This window comes from Trachypithecus francoisi, unplaced genomic scaffold, assembly GCF_009764315.1.
Source record: "Trachypithecus francoisi isolate TF-2019V2 unplaced genomic scaffold, Tfra_2.0 Lachesis_group13, whole genome shotgun sequence".
Taxonomy (NCBI): Eukaryota; Metazoa; Chordata; class Mammalia; order Primates; family Cercopithecidae; genus Trachypithecus; species Trachypithecus francoisi.
The window spans coordinates 67,194,867-67,212,545 of record NW_022681458.1 but is presented as its reverse complement, the minus strand read 5'-3'; the positions used below and the strand labels follow the sequence as shown (position 1 = coordinate 67,212,545).

At 38.1% G+C, this 17,679-nt stretch overlaps 1 protein-coding gene across 3 annotated transcripts in view; it reads right to left on the bottom strand.

The window, feature by feature from the left end:
- CHN1 (chimerin 1) overlaps nt 1–17,679 on the bottom strand; it is a 222,758-nt gene that overhangs the window by 144,748 nt on the left and 60,331 nt on the right. For all 3 annotated transcript variants that reach the window (XM_033231065.1, XM_033231067.1, XM_033231066.1), the window contains one exon: nt 11,433–11,488. In XM_033231065.1, coding sequence (XP_033086956.1) covers nt 11,433–11,488 — 56 coding nt within the window. The remainder of the gene's footprint in view (nt 1–11,432; nt 11,489–17,679) is intronic.

Here is a 17,679-nt window from a genome sequence, read left to right as displayed (position 1 = left end):
TTTCCAAAGAAAGGAAGACTGGATTTTGCTGAGTATCTCACAGTTTCCACAGTTCATCCTCAATTGGTAGCCATGAAAACAGGTAACCACTAAAAGTTAGTGATACGGTTTTAGATCTGTGTCTCCACCCAAATCTCCTGTTGAATTGAAACCCCCAGTGTTGGAGGTGGGGACTGGTGGGAGGTGATTGGTGATTGGATTGGGGGGTGGATTTCCCTCTAGTATTGTTTTTGTGATAGAGTTCTCACAACATTTGGTTGTTTAAAAGCGTGTGGCGCCTGCCCCCTCTCTGTCTTCCTCCTGCTATGGCCATGTGAAGATGCCTGCTCTGGCTTTGCCTTCCACCACAAGTAAAAGTTTCCTGAGGCCTCCCCAGCCATGCTTCCTGTACAGTCTGTGGAACTATGAGCCAATTAAACACCTCTTTTCTCTATGTATTGCCCAGTGTGAGAACAGACTAATACAGTTAGGATTCTGGACATATTCTGAAGGTAGACCCAATATGATTTCCTAATTTTGATCTGGGCGACTAGAATTAAGTAACTGCCATCAATTGAAATATGGAAGGCTGTGGTAATAGAAGGTTCTGTTCTGAACACGCTATTTCTGTTTGAGATGTCTATTAGGCATACGAGAGGGGATGTAGAGTAGGAAATTGGATGTGTGTGTGTGTGTGTGTGTGTGTGTGTGTGTGTGTTTGGGAGAAAGGACTGGACATATAAGGAAATGTAAGTCACATTAAAACCTGAAACTGGTAAGATCATAATAAAGTAAATATAGGTAGAGAAGAAAAGAGGAGAGGATTTGGGGGCATCCCAAAATCAAGAGATCAGGTTGAAGTAGCACCAGAGAAATAGACTGTGGGGCAAGAGAAAAAACAAAAGAATGTAGTATCCTGGAAACGAAGTAAGGAAAATGTATCAAGGAGGAGAAGGTCATCACTTGTATCAGATGCTCCTAATGGGATGATGAGAGAAAAACCAACTATTAGATTTGTATGTATGTGGAAGTCAGTGCTGACCTCACCAAAGCAGTTCTGCTTGGAGTGGCAGTTGGTAAAGCAGTTCTGCTTGGAGTGGCAGACAGCAAGTACAGACAACACTTTGAAATACTTTCTACAAAAGAAAGCAAATAAATTGAGCGAGGCAAATAGAGAAAGCAGGGTCAAGAGAACTTTTCAAGATAGGAGAAATAATAGGATATTTGTGGGCTGACAAAAACGATCTTGTAGAAAGGGAAAAGCTGTCGATGGTGGAGGAAAGGACAGAATTGCTAGGATTACATCTTTAAGCAGATGAGAGGAAATGAGGTTCAGTGTAGTGAAGAGCTGGCTATCTTCTATGAGGATAAGCAAGAATGCAGAACATACAGACATAAACACTGATGGTTGGGTGGATGTGATGGTGGGAGTTTGTGGAAGTTCCCTTCTGATGGCCCAGGCAACAGAGCAAGATTCTGTATCTTAAAAAGATATTAAAAGTAAAAAAAAAAAAAAAAAAAAAAGCAGGAGTAAAGTAGGATACAAAATTATGAGCTGAAAATTAGGAGAGGGAGTCAGGTATCAGAGCAGTGGTCCCCAACCTTTTTGGCACCACGTACCAGTTTCGTGGAAGACAATTTTTCTACAGACCGGGGTCAGAGGTGAGGGGATGGTTTTAGAATGATTCACGCACATTACATTTAGTGTGTACTTTATTTCTATTATTATTACATTGTAATATATAATGAAATAATTACATGACACATCATAATGTAGAATCAGTGGGAGCCCTGAGCTTGTTTTCTTGCATCTAAACAGTCCCACCTGGGGATAATGGGAGACAGTGACATATCATCAGGCATTAGATTCTCATAAGAAGTATGCAACCTAGATCCCTTGCATGGGCAGTTCACAATAGGGGTCCCACTCCTATGAGAATCTAATGCCACTACTGATCTGACAGGAGGCAGAGCTCAGGCAGTAATGTGAGCGATGGGGAATAGCTATAAACACAGATGAAGCTTCACTTGCTCACTTGCCTGCTGCTCACCTCTTGTTGTGGTGCCCAGTTCCTAACAGGCCACAAGACGGTACCAGTCTGTGGCACGGGGTTTGGGGACCCCTGTATTAGAGGTTTGAGAAGACAGAAAGGGTGTGACATGAATAAAGGCAGTACAGGGAGCATTAAGTACCAACTTGAAGTTCAGAAATTCCGAAATATTTCATTGTCCTCCAGCCATACTGTTACTTGGCAGAATGTACAGAATAGGCAGATAGCAATAGGGTTGCAGTTTTGCCAAGCAAGTATGACATGAGAGAAGATTAGGAGAGTTGACTGGTTCCTGAAAATCTACTAGACTCCCATGCAACCCGTGACCATCTTGTCACCAAGTCCTGAGAATTCCACTGCTTTAAATATTCCCGTTTCCTAATCCCTCTTGACCCTTCTCAGAACCAGTGTCTTGTAGGTTCTTTCCACTTATCACAAGGACTATCATAATAGCCTCCTAAACCAGTCTTTTTGTCTCTAAAATATCCATCCTATTCCCTGCAGCCAGATGTTCTTTCTAAGCCTAATCAATCTTGTTTTTCTCCTGCTTAAAATACTTTCACTTCTATAGTCTAAACTCTAAGCTTAGGACATAGAACCCTTCATTACTAATGCCTGGTTAGCTTTCCAGACTTATCTTTTACCACTCTCCCACAAGTACTCTGCCCTTGGCCAGAGGAGCTGCATATATATGTATCAAGGTAAGTACTATCAACTCTGCGCTTCAATGCTAAGTAAAGGTTGAGCTACTGCTCCATTCCCCACCTAGACTGGAAGCTCCTTCAGGACAGGGATCTTGCTTTATTTGACTTGAAACCTGAGGGCCTGGGAAATGGTAGCCCCTCCAAGAATGCTGATTGAATGAACAAATACATACATGTGACAGAAAGAACCAGAGCATCTCTAACAGATATAGGTATTAATGCACACATTTTGTAAGCCATATTACAAGAATATTGTATTGAAAAATAAATTAGACAAAGATATCTCATTCATTCATTTCACTCTACAAGCATTTAACAACCTATACTACACACCAGTCAGCATACCTAGGTGCTGAATATAATCTGCTTGCGGGAGACGAGTAAAATGATTACAGTCAATTTCCTACTTCTATAAGTAGGTCTGAAGAAAAACATTTTTAAAACATGTGTTGGCCTGGCACGGTGGCTCACGCCTATAATCCCAGCACTTTGGGAAGCTGAAGCAGGAGGATCGCTTGAGCCCACAAGTTCAAGACAAGCCTGGGGAACATAGTAAGACCTTGTCTCTACAACAAAACAAAACAAAACAAAAAAACCAGGCATGGTGGTGCACACCTGCAATCCCAGCTTCTCAGGAGGCTGAGGTAAAAGGATCACTTGAGCCTGGCAGCGCAAGGCTGCAGTGAGCTAAAATTGGGTCACGGCACTCCAGCCCAGGCAACAGAGCAAGATTTTGTACCTAAAAAAAATATTAAAAGTAAATAAAAATAAAACATGTGCTACCAAAATACATACTCAGTGTTCCTCTAATTGGTATTGTAATTAGAATTTGAATACAGTGTAAATTGTGTAATTTTATCTACATTTCTCATTACATTAATAGCACTGACTTGCGTTTCCGTACATTTTGTCCAGCCTCAGTCTACTTTACCCATTTAGCCTACAGAAAGACAACCTCATTGTTACTATAATGTGCACCTGTACTCAAAAATGCTATCCAGGCCGGGTGCGGTGGCTCACTCCTGTAATTCCAGCATTTTGGGAGGCTGAGGTGGGCAGATCACAAGATCAGGAAATCGAGACCATCCTGACTAACACGGTGAAACCCCGTCTCTACTGAAAAAATACAAAAAAAATTAGCCAGGCATGGTGGCGGGCGCCTGTAGTCCCAGCTACTTGGGACGCTGAGGCTGGAGAACGGTGTGAACCCGGGAGGCGGAGCTTGCAGTGAGCCGAGATGGAGCCACTGCACTTCAGCCTGGGCGAAAGAGCGAGATTCCGTCTCAAAAAAAAAAAAAAAAAAAATGCTATCCAAATCCCTGCAATACTATCTTGAAAAATGTATCATAGGGAATAGAAATTTGGTTTTATGTGTTTAAAAAAAAAATCACTACATTTCCCACTGTGTGGATAGCAGGGGAAAAAATGCATCCACTTTGAAGGACCATGTTTAATTACGGTCAGATGCCAAATACACTGTATTAATATCAGTGAACAAAAGATATGGAGCTTCTCTCATATCTCCATCTGAATTAGATAGATAGATTTTATAACTATGTAATAAATAAATATAGTTTATACCTATGTAATTTATACCTGTGTCTACTCGGTCACTCCATATACATACATGTGCGTGCATGCACACGCACACACACACACACATATATACATTTACTTGAATTCAACCAGGTGCTTAACATGAAATAACAGACTATAAGCTGTGAATAATATGTAAGGATAGTTACAATGTACAAGGAGAGTCAGTCACAGTAAATCCTTTCATTCTGAACAGCATTCCTTGCCCACCAATTTAGTTATTAAAACATGACGGCTATTTTTTGGAGAAAAAAATATAAATATTTTAAAATATTAACAAACATAAAATATTTACAAAAAATTTACATTTTTGTGAAACATAAACATTTCATAAAATATTGTGAAAAGTTAATATAATAAATATTTTTTATATTGCAAAGTGGAAATGATGAATACACTGCTCAATTTAAGTAGGAAAACGTCACTTGTATAATTTGCTTTTCTGGTTTTTCAATGCTTTCATGCCTGCTTTTAACCAAAGGACAGAATACAACTGGTCTAGTTCCTCAGGGGATGGCAGCATTCAATCAATCATAGAGCAAAGGTAAACAAAAAGAAATTATTTTCAGAGACTCTAACATCCGTCTATTCCTCCAGTATCTTATTCTATCTTGTGTCTCTGCATCAGGGTGAATCACCAGAAAGCTATCTACTTTGACCACATCAGCTTAGCCCTTTAAAAGTGAGTTCCAGGCCGGGCGCGGTGGCTCAAGCCTGTAATCCCAGCACTTTGGGAGGCCGAGACGGGCGGATCACGAGGTCAGGAGATCGAGACCATCCTGGCTAACACGGTGAAACCCCGTCTCTACTAAAAAAATACAAAAAACTAGCCGGGCGCGGTGGCGGGCGCCTGTAGTCCCAGCTACTCCGGAGGCTGAGGCAGGAGAATGGCGTGAACCTGGGAGGCGGAGCTTGCAGTGAGCTGAGATCCGGCCACTGCACTCCAGCCTGGGCGACAGAGCGAGACTCCGTCTCAAAAAAAAAAAAAAAAGTGAGTTCCATTGATTTATCGTACCTTAATGTCATGCCAAATGAATTTTTTTTAAAACAATTTAATTCAGGAAAAACCTGGATCATACTGGCCTTCAGAGTTTTATAGACTTTATAACTGTGAAACACTTTTCACGCAATTACATTGATCCTCAATCAGCACTGCAATCTACTGGCATTTTGCTGTTTTTATTTCCTCAACTTTTCTTTATTCTTTTTATTACATCTTCATGTGTGTGGTTTCAAATTATTATTATTATTATTTTTTTTTTTTTTTGAGACGGAGTCTCGCTCTGTCGCCCAGGCTGGAGTGCAGTGGCCCGATCTCAGCTCACTGCAAGCTCCGCCTCCCGGGTTCACGCCATTCTCCTGCCTCAGCCTCCCGAGTAGCTGGGACTACAGGCGCCCGCCACATCGCCCAGCTAGTTTTTTGTATTTTTTAGTAGAGGTGGGGTTTCACCGTGTTAGCCAGGATGGTCTCGACCTCCTGACCTCGTGATCCGCCCGTCTCGGCCTCCCAAAGTGCTGGGATTACAGGCTTGAGCCACCGCACCCGGCCTCAAAGTATTTTAAGAAAGGAATAATATAGCTATTTTTCAATAAAGATAATAGTCTTACTAATAAATACTTCAGGACTTTCCAAAGTACTGCCAATTTCTCACTTTCAGTTTCTCACATACTTAAAAAGTATATCTGAAGAGAACATGAAACAAAATTAAACATCTTATTAAATAGCATTTTTAAAATTCCCATTACATGCAAATTATTTAATCATCCTTGATCACAGCATAGTAGCAATGAAAGGCAATAATCAAGTACCTCATACTTATTCTATGCTTACAAATACACAGACTGGAAATCTACATATATCTAAAATGCAACTGGACATTCAAAAGACAATCCCATGAAACTCCTACTTAATTCTCTAAATTGGTTCTCTTTGTAACTAACTATATATTTTCAAAGCTATATTGTGTTTTAAAACAGATGTCACAACGACAAAATCCATTTTAATATTTTTAAGCAACAGAAAAATAATTAATTTTCTTTTATTTATTTAATTTTTTTTTTTGAGAAAGAGCCTTCCTCTGTTGCCCAGGCTGGAGTGCAGTGGTGCGATCTTGGCTCACCGCAACCTCCATCTCCAGGGTTTAAGCAATTTTCCTACCTCAGCCTCCTGAGTAGCTGGGACTATAGGCATGTGCCACCATGACCGGCTAATTTTTTGTGTTTTTAGTAGAGATGGGGTTTCACCATGTTGGCCAGGCTAGTCTTGATCTCCTGGCCTCATAATCCACCCACCTCGGCCTCCCAAAGTGCTGGGATTATAGCCGTGAGCCACCATGCCCAGCCGAGAAGTAATTATTTTTCAATAGTGTGTCATCTAGGAAAGTTATTATGATTCCATATTGCCTAATACAGTCCATACTCAAATTTATCCAATTGTACCCAAAATTTATAGCTTTAAAATACATGTATAAAGTTGAGGACCCGATCAACGTCCTTGAATCTGATTGCCATGTCTCTTTAGTCTCCTTTAATTTTATATCGTCCCACCACTATTCTGTGTGTGTGTGTGTGTGTGATAATGACATTATTTATAAACCCAGGGCAGATGTCTTATGGAATGTACACACTCTGAACTTGTCCGATTCATACTTTATAGTTAGATTTAAGTTAAACAGTTTTGGCAAAAATATTATACGGGTGATATTGTGTGTTTCACTGCATCACTTTAGGAGACACGTGTCAGTTTGTCCCATTACAGGTAATGCTAAGTTTGACCACCAGATCTCTCCACTATAAAGGTATATTTTTCTCTTTGCAATTAACACATAATTGGTGTTGTCATACCTTAAGACCATGTAAATATCCTGTTCACCTACAGCCTTTCACCCAATGGTTTTAACATCCAATGATTGATGATCCTTGCCTGAAGTCAATCATTAGTGCAAATTAGTGGTTTTGTAATTTTATATTTTTTCTACATTTTAAGTGTCATTTCTCCTGTAAAGAACAACTTTATATTTTCCCCCTTTTTCTCTTTGTAACAAAGTGAGTTTTTTTTTCAATTTTAAAGTACAATTATGGACTTACAAATTCTCTTTCACATAATGTGTTATAATCCATACCTACCATTATTCTTTTAGATGTTCAAATTGTTCCAAGTTTTGAGGGTAGGAAACTTTCAAACAGGCTCCTGTGCCTTTTTGACATGTCCCCATCAGTTTTTGAGCACGTTCTTGCTTTGCGACACAATATGTTCCAGGACCTCTTTGCCCCCCATTAAGAAATCAGGAACTTCTCTAAGGAACATTGCCTCCTTTTGGTAGGAAGCCATATTTGGAACCCAAAATCTAGACCCTGGATATATTCATTCTTACTGGGGCTTCTAGGCCCTTTCCTTGGACTGAGATGGAAAACAAATTTTTAAAATCTATGAGTTAATATTAATGCCACCAATTCAAAACTAATACCACAGTACACTTTCTAATTTCATCCCATTCTCCTAATTAATATCTCCTAAGAACCCTGGTTCCCCCAATCCAGTAAAATTATTTCTTTGCTCTATTCTATATTACAAACAAAATAATTTCAAGCTTACTACACATGTAGTTAAGGATGGGAGTGAGACTTCTCTAAGTCTGTTTTTATATAGTTGTGACTTTTGAACTATGTAAATGTTCACATGTTGAACATCTGATCATCTGCTCCTTATGATAATTGTTTTACTGGTCTCTGGTTGAATCCTTCTGTGCTTCTCTTTTGCAAAAATAAACTATTTTTTTTTCTTTTTGGGGAGAACAGTATCTCACCATATTGCCAGGCGGGTCTTGAACTCCTGGGTTCAAGCTGTCTTCTCACCTCTGCCTTTTGCAATTTTTGTCCTTAGAATATTTCCCTCTGAGTTTGTACAATCAGAATAATATGTTTAAAAGTTACTTAAGCCAAGAAGTATATGGACAAATGCTCAGTATCACTAAACATCAGGGAAATGCAAATCAAAACCACAATAAGATATTTTATGTCACCCCAGTTAGTATAGCTACTATCAAAAAGACAAAACAAATGCTGGCAAAGATGCAGAGAAAAAGGGAATTCAGGGAGGCCGAGACGGGTGGATCACGAGGTCAGGAGATCGAGACCATCCTGGCTAACATGGTGAAACCCCGTCTCTACTAAAAATACAAAAAACTAGCCGGGCGAGGTGGTGGGCGCCTGTAGTCCCAGCTACTAGGAAGGCTGAGGCAGGAGAATGGCGTAAACCCAGGAGGCGGAGCTTGCAGTGAGCTGAGATCCCGCCACTGCACTCCAGTCCGGGTGACAGAGCGAGACTCCGTCTCAAAAAAAAAAAGAAAAAGGGAATTCATACACTGATGGTGGGAATGCAAATTAATACAGCCATTACGGAAAATGGTATGGAGGTTCCACCAAAAAACTAAAAATAGAACTACCAATCTCATTACTGGGGTTATATCCAAAGAAAAGGAAATCAGTATGTCAAAGAGGTGTCTGTCTTCTCATGTTTATTGCAGCATTTTTCACAATAGCCAAAACATGGAATCAACCTAAGTGTCCATCCACAGACAAATGGATAAAGAAAATGTGGTTTATTTACACAATGGAATACCATTCAGTCATTAAAAAGAATGAAATCCTGTCATTTGCAGCAACATAGATGAACCTGGAAGACATTATGTTGAATGAAATAAGAAAGGCACAGAAAGATGAATACTGCACATTCTCATTCATATGTGGAAGCTAAATAAATTGATCTCACAGAAGATGAACAAGACAGTGGTAGCTAGAGGCTGGGAAGGGTAGAGAAAAGAAAAGGATAGGGACACGTTGGTTAATAAATATAAAATTATCCTAGATAAGAGTTACAAATAATTTATTGTATATTTTCAATTAGCTAGAAGAGAGAATTGTGAATGTTTCAACACAAAGAAATTATAAATATTTGAGGTAATGGATATGCTAATAACCCTAATTAATCATTACAGTGTATACATGTATCAAAATATTGCTCTGTACTACACAAATATGTACAATTATTATGTGTCAATTTAAAATATAGCTTTTAAAGCAACTTAAAAGGCCAGGTGCCCTGGCTCACACCTGTAATCCCAACACTTTAGGAGGCCACAGTGGGTGGATCCTTTGAGTTTAGGAGTTTGAGAACAGCTTGGGCAACATGGCGAAACCCCATCTCTACAAAAAAAATACAAAAATTAGCCGGACATGGTGGCACATGCCTGTAGTTCCAGCTACTTGGGAGGCAGAGGTAGGAATATCACTTGAGCTCGGGAAGTTGAGGTTGCAGTGAGCCAGATCACGCCACTGGACTCTAGCCTGGGTGACAAAGACTCTGTCTCAAAAAAATAAAAAGTTAAATAAATAAATAAAAGCTATTTAAGTTAATTTTTTTGGTGATTATGTCATGAATTTGTAAGGCTCATTTGTTCTTGTTTGTATTCAATTTTAGGGTTTGCTTTTGTGTGTGTGTGTGTGTGTGTGCGCGTGTGTGTGTGTTTGTTTTGAGATGGAGTCTTGCTGTGTTGCCCAGGCTGGAGTACAGTGGTACGATCTCGGCTCACTGCAACCTCTGCCTCCCAGGTCAAGCAATTCTCCTGCCTCAGCCTCCCCAGTAGCCGGGATTACAGGCACCTGCCACCACAACCAGCTAATTTTTGTATTTTTAGTAGAGACTGGGTTTCACCATGTTGGCCAGGCTGGTCTCGAACTCCCGACCTTGTGATCTGCCCGCCTCAGCCTCCCAAAGTGCTAGGATTACAGGAATGAGCCATCATGGCTGGCCAGGTTTGCTTTTTAAAAATCATTTTTTCTTTACCTTTTTTTGTTTCAATACATGACCATTTACATGGGGCAAAACTCACAACTATAAAATCAGAGTTAGAAAAATCTCACTCCCATCCCTATTTCCTCCACAGTGCTCTTCATCCAATCCTTATCATAATTATTTTACTGGTCTCTGGTTTAACCCTTTCTGTGCTTCTCTTTTGCAAAAATAAACTATATCTATAAATACACTTTTCCTTTTTGTGGAGAACAAGCTCTCACTATGTTGCCCAGGCTGGTCTTGAACTCCTGGGATCAAACTGTTCTCACCTGTGCCTCGCTAAGTGTTGAGATGACTGGCATAAGCTGCTTTTCCTGGCCAGACTACATATTTTTTATTTTCTGTTCTTTCATATGAAAAAGGGACCATACTTACTATATCTATATACATTGTATATCTGGAAATCTTTCCATATCAGTACATAGAAATCTTCCTTATTCTTTTTAGTATTCTATTCTATTCAATCCGTCTCCTCTGGACATTTAGGTTTTTTCTGCTATTACTAACAATCCTACAATGAAAAACTTTGAGCATATGTTATTCTATATTTGTACAGGTGGTTCATCAGGATAAATTCCTAGAATTTGGACTGGTAAGTCAAAGGTAGGTGAAGGTATAATTTGGTAGATACTATAAAATTCTCATAAAATTACACTATGTCACATTCCAGTCAGCAACGTAAGTGCCTGTTTCTTCACAGGCTTGCCAATTAAGTATATTCTGAGCTTTTAACTTTTGCCAATCTGCAAAGTAAAAATGATCTCTCTATATATTAATTGGCATTTCTCTTATTATCAATGAAATATGAACATCTTTACATATATTGTCATACATCATATCTTTTTTTAGTGAACTATCCATATCTTTTGTTCATTTTTAAAATCATAAGTTAAACACTTATTTCAATGTAAAAAAGAATTCAATAATCCTACAATGATGGCTTCAAACTTTGTTCTAAAAAAAGAATATTAAACAATGAAAAAACAATGTAAGAAGTAACTGAAAAGAATACGAACAACCCTTAAAACTGTATGGTCATATTCTATACTGTGTTCCAAACAGTCCACTAAAAAGTGGAAGTTAAATCAAATGAGAAGGATTAAGAAAAATGTATTCAAGTTATAATTTTATGATATCAATTAGTGTTAAGTGGTTTATCTCACAAACAACCAAGTCACTGAAGAAGGTGAAAGTTTGGGAAACAGATGGTTGAGAGACATTTTTTGGTAGCAGTTTCATTACACCCACCTCGCAAGTACAGGTAATTCTTCGAGGATGAGGGGCTTCCTGTTGTAGCTGATATACTGTGAGAAGGTAGAAACAAAAAGTGTCAATGTCCCTTCCATAGAACTTATCAATATATTAGAAATAAAAACCTGGCTGCTTTTTATGTTCACAAGAAAACTGGTATAACCTTATTTATTAAATGGTGTTATGAACAAAACAAGGAAAGTAAACAAAACTACATTTAGTGAAAGCTCAGGAGCAATACAAACAGAAAAATCATAATCCAAACAAGTGTCTTTTTACCTTGTAACAAGTCAGTGCTGGATATTTGGCTCTGTTCTCCGAAATCTGGTCATTTATTTTTCCCAATTCTTTGTAGGGATATTAAAGGATGTCTTTGATATAAACCAATAATGGTTATATATACATATATTTAAAGCATGTTATTGTCAAGCTTGAAACTAAAATTAAGATTTATAGGCTAAATGTAATGGATACACTGTTTTTCTCCCCTATTTATATTACAAACATCTATCTTCAAAGATAATCTTCCTCTTTCCCTAAAAACAAAAGTTCTGAGCCAAAGTTACCACTGCTTATTCAACTAGGGCAAATATAGCAAAAGAAAGAATTCAGATATTCAAATAACTTGCCAAAAGAGTGGATCATTTTTAGGGCATCTGAAAATGTATCAGTGAAAATTATATCGATACCATGACTTCCTTCTAGCCTCACTTCAGGCTTTTTTATTTAAAATGAAAAAAGAATGAATAGGATGTGTGGCTACATATGTCTAAGTTTATCTCTTAGAGATTTTTTTCCATTTCTACATATATAATCACATATAATTTAATATTCTAAATACTTAAGATATTTTGTCAACATAACATCAAACTACCCAGTAATCTGGGACCATCAGGTAACAGATGACTCAGATTTCAAATGGATATCATTACACAGACTCTACTTCTGACCACACTGATTCATCTACATCATAGGAACATATATAGAATAAATACAATTAGACTATACATATATACACACATACATAATTAGCCTATGTGTGTATATATAAATGTGTGTGTATATATACACTATCTCTCTCTACACAAACAACAGTGAACACACACAGATACAATCACCGTGTGTACTTGTATGCAAAGGGGATACAGCACTGTGGTTAAGAATTTGAACTCTTGAATCAAACAATCTGGAGACTGAACACTGGGGTTCTGTCACTAACACTGCATTCTGTGCCTTCATTTTCCTTATTTGCAAAATGGGATTAATAATAATTTCTACTTCACAGATTACTTAAGGATATAAATAGTTTACGTAAAAGATGTAAAATTGTCCCTAGCTCATACTAAATGCTCAATGAAAATTACTCATTATTATGCATAGGTGACTGGTATTAATATATAAAATTCTTTATAGTAATATTTGATTACTAGGATGCATCTTGAGTTCCTCACTAAAACATAGTATCAGAGCAATGCTATAATTTAAAAGGAACTGAGAAAATACAGCTTTATTGTTTAAAAATCAAACACAAAGCCACTTCATCAGTAATGTTTAAATTCCACTGGTAGAAATGTGTTCCTTTACCTTTTTCTCCTGATGGCAAAAGTCCCCAAGAGAAGTAATACATTAAAATAGTTTTAGATACCCATATTTCATTGAGTTAATAAGAAATATTCCTGTGGATACAGTTTTATATATTGTTACAGAGATGACACAAAGAGAGTTAATTCTGAGGTAGAAAAGGGAAGAAAAAGCACTAAAGTCAAATCTGTCTGGTCCTGATAATGAAAAGTACATGTGTATCACCCCATGATATGTGTAAATCTCCACCCTCCTTAAAAGCGGCCAAAACATCATTTGTAAGAAAGAAGTGTTCTTCAAGGGCCAGGCACAGTGGCTCACACCTGTAATCCCAGCACTTTGGGAGGCCAAGGTGGGAGGATCGTTTGAGCTCAAGAGACTAGCCTGGGCAACATAGCGAGACCCTGTCTCTAAAAAATGTAAAAAGAAAAAAAAAAGATTCTTCAAGTCCATTCCTCCATATTGGTAACCATAAGGTAAAAATTCAGTTCACATTTCTACTTTGATCAGTAATTCTCAAAACATTGGTATTTCCCTTTGTCAAGAAAATGCTCTGGAAAGTGCTGCCATCTATGAAAACCCAATTCTAAGAACTGAATGATAGTCAAGAAGAACATTAAAAGTTAATACAGAAAGTAAAATGTCGATTTTGACTCAAAGCACAAATACTGTGCTTTGTATCTGGTTATCAGCAATAAAGCATTTGCCTGTTCAGTAAGCATACATTAAGATGAGCCACTATGAAAAAAGGGGAGACAATATTGTCATATGAGAATTGATCTGGGTTTCAAATTTGTTTCATCAGAGTTTCAAAGGGTACAGTATTTTCTTAACATTCAGTCACATAAAGTTATTTACTTTTCAGTTTCTTTCAAATCCTCCTAATTGTCTCAAAGGATAAAGCTCTGTTTTATAAAGAGGAACTTTTAGACAAATGCTTCCTGATTGGCTACCAGTGGTTACCAGTGGTTAATCTACCTTTAAGACTCGCTTTTTTTAATTCCTATTTTTTTTCTTTGAGACAGTGTCTCACTTTGTCATACAGGCTGGAGTACAGTGGCACAAACACAACTCACCGCAGCCTCAACCTCCCGAGTTCAAGCAATCCTCATGCCTCAGAACCCAAGTAGCTGGGACTACAGGCACACACCACCACGTCCAGCTAATTTTTTTTTTTTTTTTTTTTTTGAGACAGAGTCTCGCTCTGTCACCCAGGCTGGAGTGCAGTGGTGCGATCTCAGCTCACTGCAAGCTCCACCTCCCAGGTTCACACCATCCTCCTGCCTCAGCCTCCCGAGTAGCTGGGACTGCAGACGCCCACCACCACGCCTGGCTAATTTTTTGTATCTTTAGTAGAGACAGGGTTTCACCACATTAGCCAGGATGGTCTCGATCTCCTGACCTCGTGATCTGCCCGCCTCGGCCTCCCAAAGTGCTGGGATTACAGGTGCGAGCCACTGCAACCAGCCTAATTTTTGTATTTTTTATAGAGACAAGCTTTCACCATCTTACCCAGGCTGGTCTCAAACTCCTGAGCTCAAGTGATCCTTCCACCTTGGCTTCTTAAAATGCTGGGATTACAGGTGTGGGCCACTGTGCCTGGTCAAGTCTTGGATATTTTATAACAAACATAACAAATTTGGATTCAAAAAACACCTATCAAAAAGATCATTAAAAAATTATGCAAAGTAATGAAGTCTAATTCAGGCCCTTCTCTCTGTTTAGAATTTTTGATAATTTGAATTGGAACTCAGCTGAATTTAAATCAGCACAATCATTAAATGATTCATCAAAAATGAATAGCTAAATTCAAGATGAGGGAATATATGATAAAAGTACTTAATATCTTCAATCACCTTAGAAGTGTCAATCGTATATACTTATTAATGAAATTCTCAATCCCTACAGACAATAAATTGTTCATCAAGTCCAAAGATCACAATTGGTATCTTGAAGTCAAAATTGGCCCACATGTGTTTTGTTTGCTGTCTTTTAAATTTGAGTAGGTTTTTAACATCAAAAAATTAAGAAACTTAAGGACAACAAAAGCAAAAGAGAATGCCAGCCTCTCTTGAAAACTCAGATCTAGAAATATGGAACCCAGAGTCTAACAAGACAATAAAAGATGCTAATTTTGAGCTACTCTCTATAGACAGGGTCTCCATGGTCTACTGTCTCAGAGTCCTAATCTGGCTTGCTTGCCTCATTTATTACATGTAAGGTTCCTGGTTTAATTCGCACAAGTATTGAAAAGCGATAAAACCATATTTGTTTAAAAAGAGTCCACAACTTAGACTTCTTGCTAATTTTATTTCCCTATTGGTTTATATTTGTAAGACTTCAGAGTTACATTTTAACAAGATCAGTAGAACTAACAGTAAGAAGTACAAGATAGGCATGGGTAAAATAAGTTTCTTCTAGAATCAAATTGTGAAATGCTGTTCAGATTCCACCATGCCAAAGACAGAAAAACAAAACACACTAACATGTAGCAACTTTTGACATTAAATCATCTTGTTTACTTTTATAGATCTATTACAGAAGTGAACAATTAGAACTTCTTGAGCAGCTTTCAATGGGTGTACCACCTTACATGAATTGACATACCTAATTATTTTTAAAATTTCAGCCCATGTCTATTTCATTACCATTTTAAGAATTTTTTAGTAACTAAATTTAAGTCACAACACAGAGATGCTGAAGCATTACAGTTTGTTGGTCCCAAAGAGTATTAGTAGAAAATATTGTCAATTATCAATTCTAAACTGTATACATATATCTGGCCTAAGATTGTCATGGCTCAAATATTAAGGAAACTGAACAATGCCTACTACCTCAGTTATTTAAAATTCCAGTCTCTATTGATGACATCAGGGTATTACAGGCCTGTCAGTCTTTACAATTTTTCCTACTAAAATGTAAAGACTCCTAAGAGATGAAGTCCTTAAGGTACAATTAATAAACATCTTACTGAAGATTATTTAGAGCTGGTTGTAAAAACTGTAAAACTGTCTGAGTGGTAAAGATAATATAAACAAAAAGTTCAACTTAATCACATTTTTTTCTAAGATCGGAATTTGACAAACACAATAACCATCTATATGATTATAAAAAGTCATCGTTAGAATGCATTTATTTATTTAATATGAATGAATAAATGAATGACACAGGGTCTGGAGTTCAGAGTCCTGATCACAACTCACTGCAGCCTCCACACCCCTTGGGCCCAAGTAATCCTCCCACCTCCACCCTGGAAGCAGTTCCTCCCACCTCCACCTCCCAAGCAGCTGGGACCACAGGAGGGCAACACCATGCCCAGTTAATGGTTTTATTTCTTATTTTTTGGTAGAGATGGCATCCCCCTATATTGGCTAGGCTGGCCTCAAACTCCTGGGCTCAAGAAATCCTCCCACCTCAGTCTCCCCAGACTACTAGGATTACAGGCCTGAGTCACCATGCCTGGCTGCAATTTTTATGTTTCCTCATTTGTTAAAATTTGTACATACTCAAATCTTGGAAGATTAATATCATAATCTTATAAGAAAATTTCTAAAAAGGATTTTTCCACTTGCTTTTAATATAGTTTAATTATAAAATTTCCTTGAATCAGAAGTTTTTTTTCCTTTGACAGTCAAAAGATAAAATATTTATTTTAATAATTTCCTACACATTTCTACTATTAAAATGATTATGGGGAGTTCAGACACTGAAGTCATTAAGAGAAATGATAAAACTCAGTAACAGAATTATAGTCTTATTAAAGAAAGATTCAGCTGGGCACAGTGGCTCACACTTATAATCCCAACACATGGGAGGCCAAGGAGGCAGGATCACTTGAGGTCAGGAGCTGGAGACCTTCCTGGGCAACACAGTGAGACCTTGTAGTCTACAAAATAAAATTTTAAAAAATCAACCTGTGGTCACAGCTACTCAGGAGGTTGAAGTGGTAGGATCACTTGAGCCCAGGGGGTCAAGGCTGTAGCATGCCAAGACTGCACCACTGAACGACAGTCTGGGCAACAAAGTAATAGCCTATCTCTCTCTCTTTTTTTTTTTAATGTCTTTTTTTTTTTTTGGAGACAGAGTTTTGCTCTTCGCTCTTGTTGCCCAGGCTGGAGTGCAATGGTGCGATCTTGGCTTGCTGCAATCTCTGCCTCTCAAGTACAAGGGATTCTCCTGTCTCAGCCTCCCAAGTAGCTCGGATTACAGGCATGCGCCACCACACTCAGCTAATCTTTTGGTATTTAGTAGAGACCGGTTTCACCATGTTAGGCTGGTCACGAACTCCTGACCTCAGGTGATCTACTCGCCTCAGCCTCCCAAAGTGCTGGAATTACATAAATGCCATTTTTTAAAACAAATGATAGCTACTGCAAGACATGCAAGATATGTGAAGCTACAAAAAATACCAATTGCATATACTACATTTAGTAATTGATATTTTTCATGGAGGAAAAGATTACCACAAACTCAATAATAGTCTGAGGCTTCATAAATGTTCTTACATTAAAAATGTGCAGGGTGCAAGTCAGAGTCAGAAAATAAAGATAAACTGAAAACCAGAAAATGCAGAGAAGTTTTTGTTTTTGTTTTGTTGTTGTTGTTGTTTTGAGATGGAGTCTCACTCTGTAGCCCAGGCTGGAGTGCAGTGGCATGATCTTGG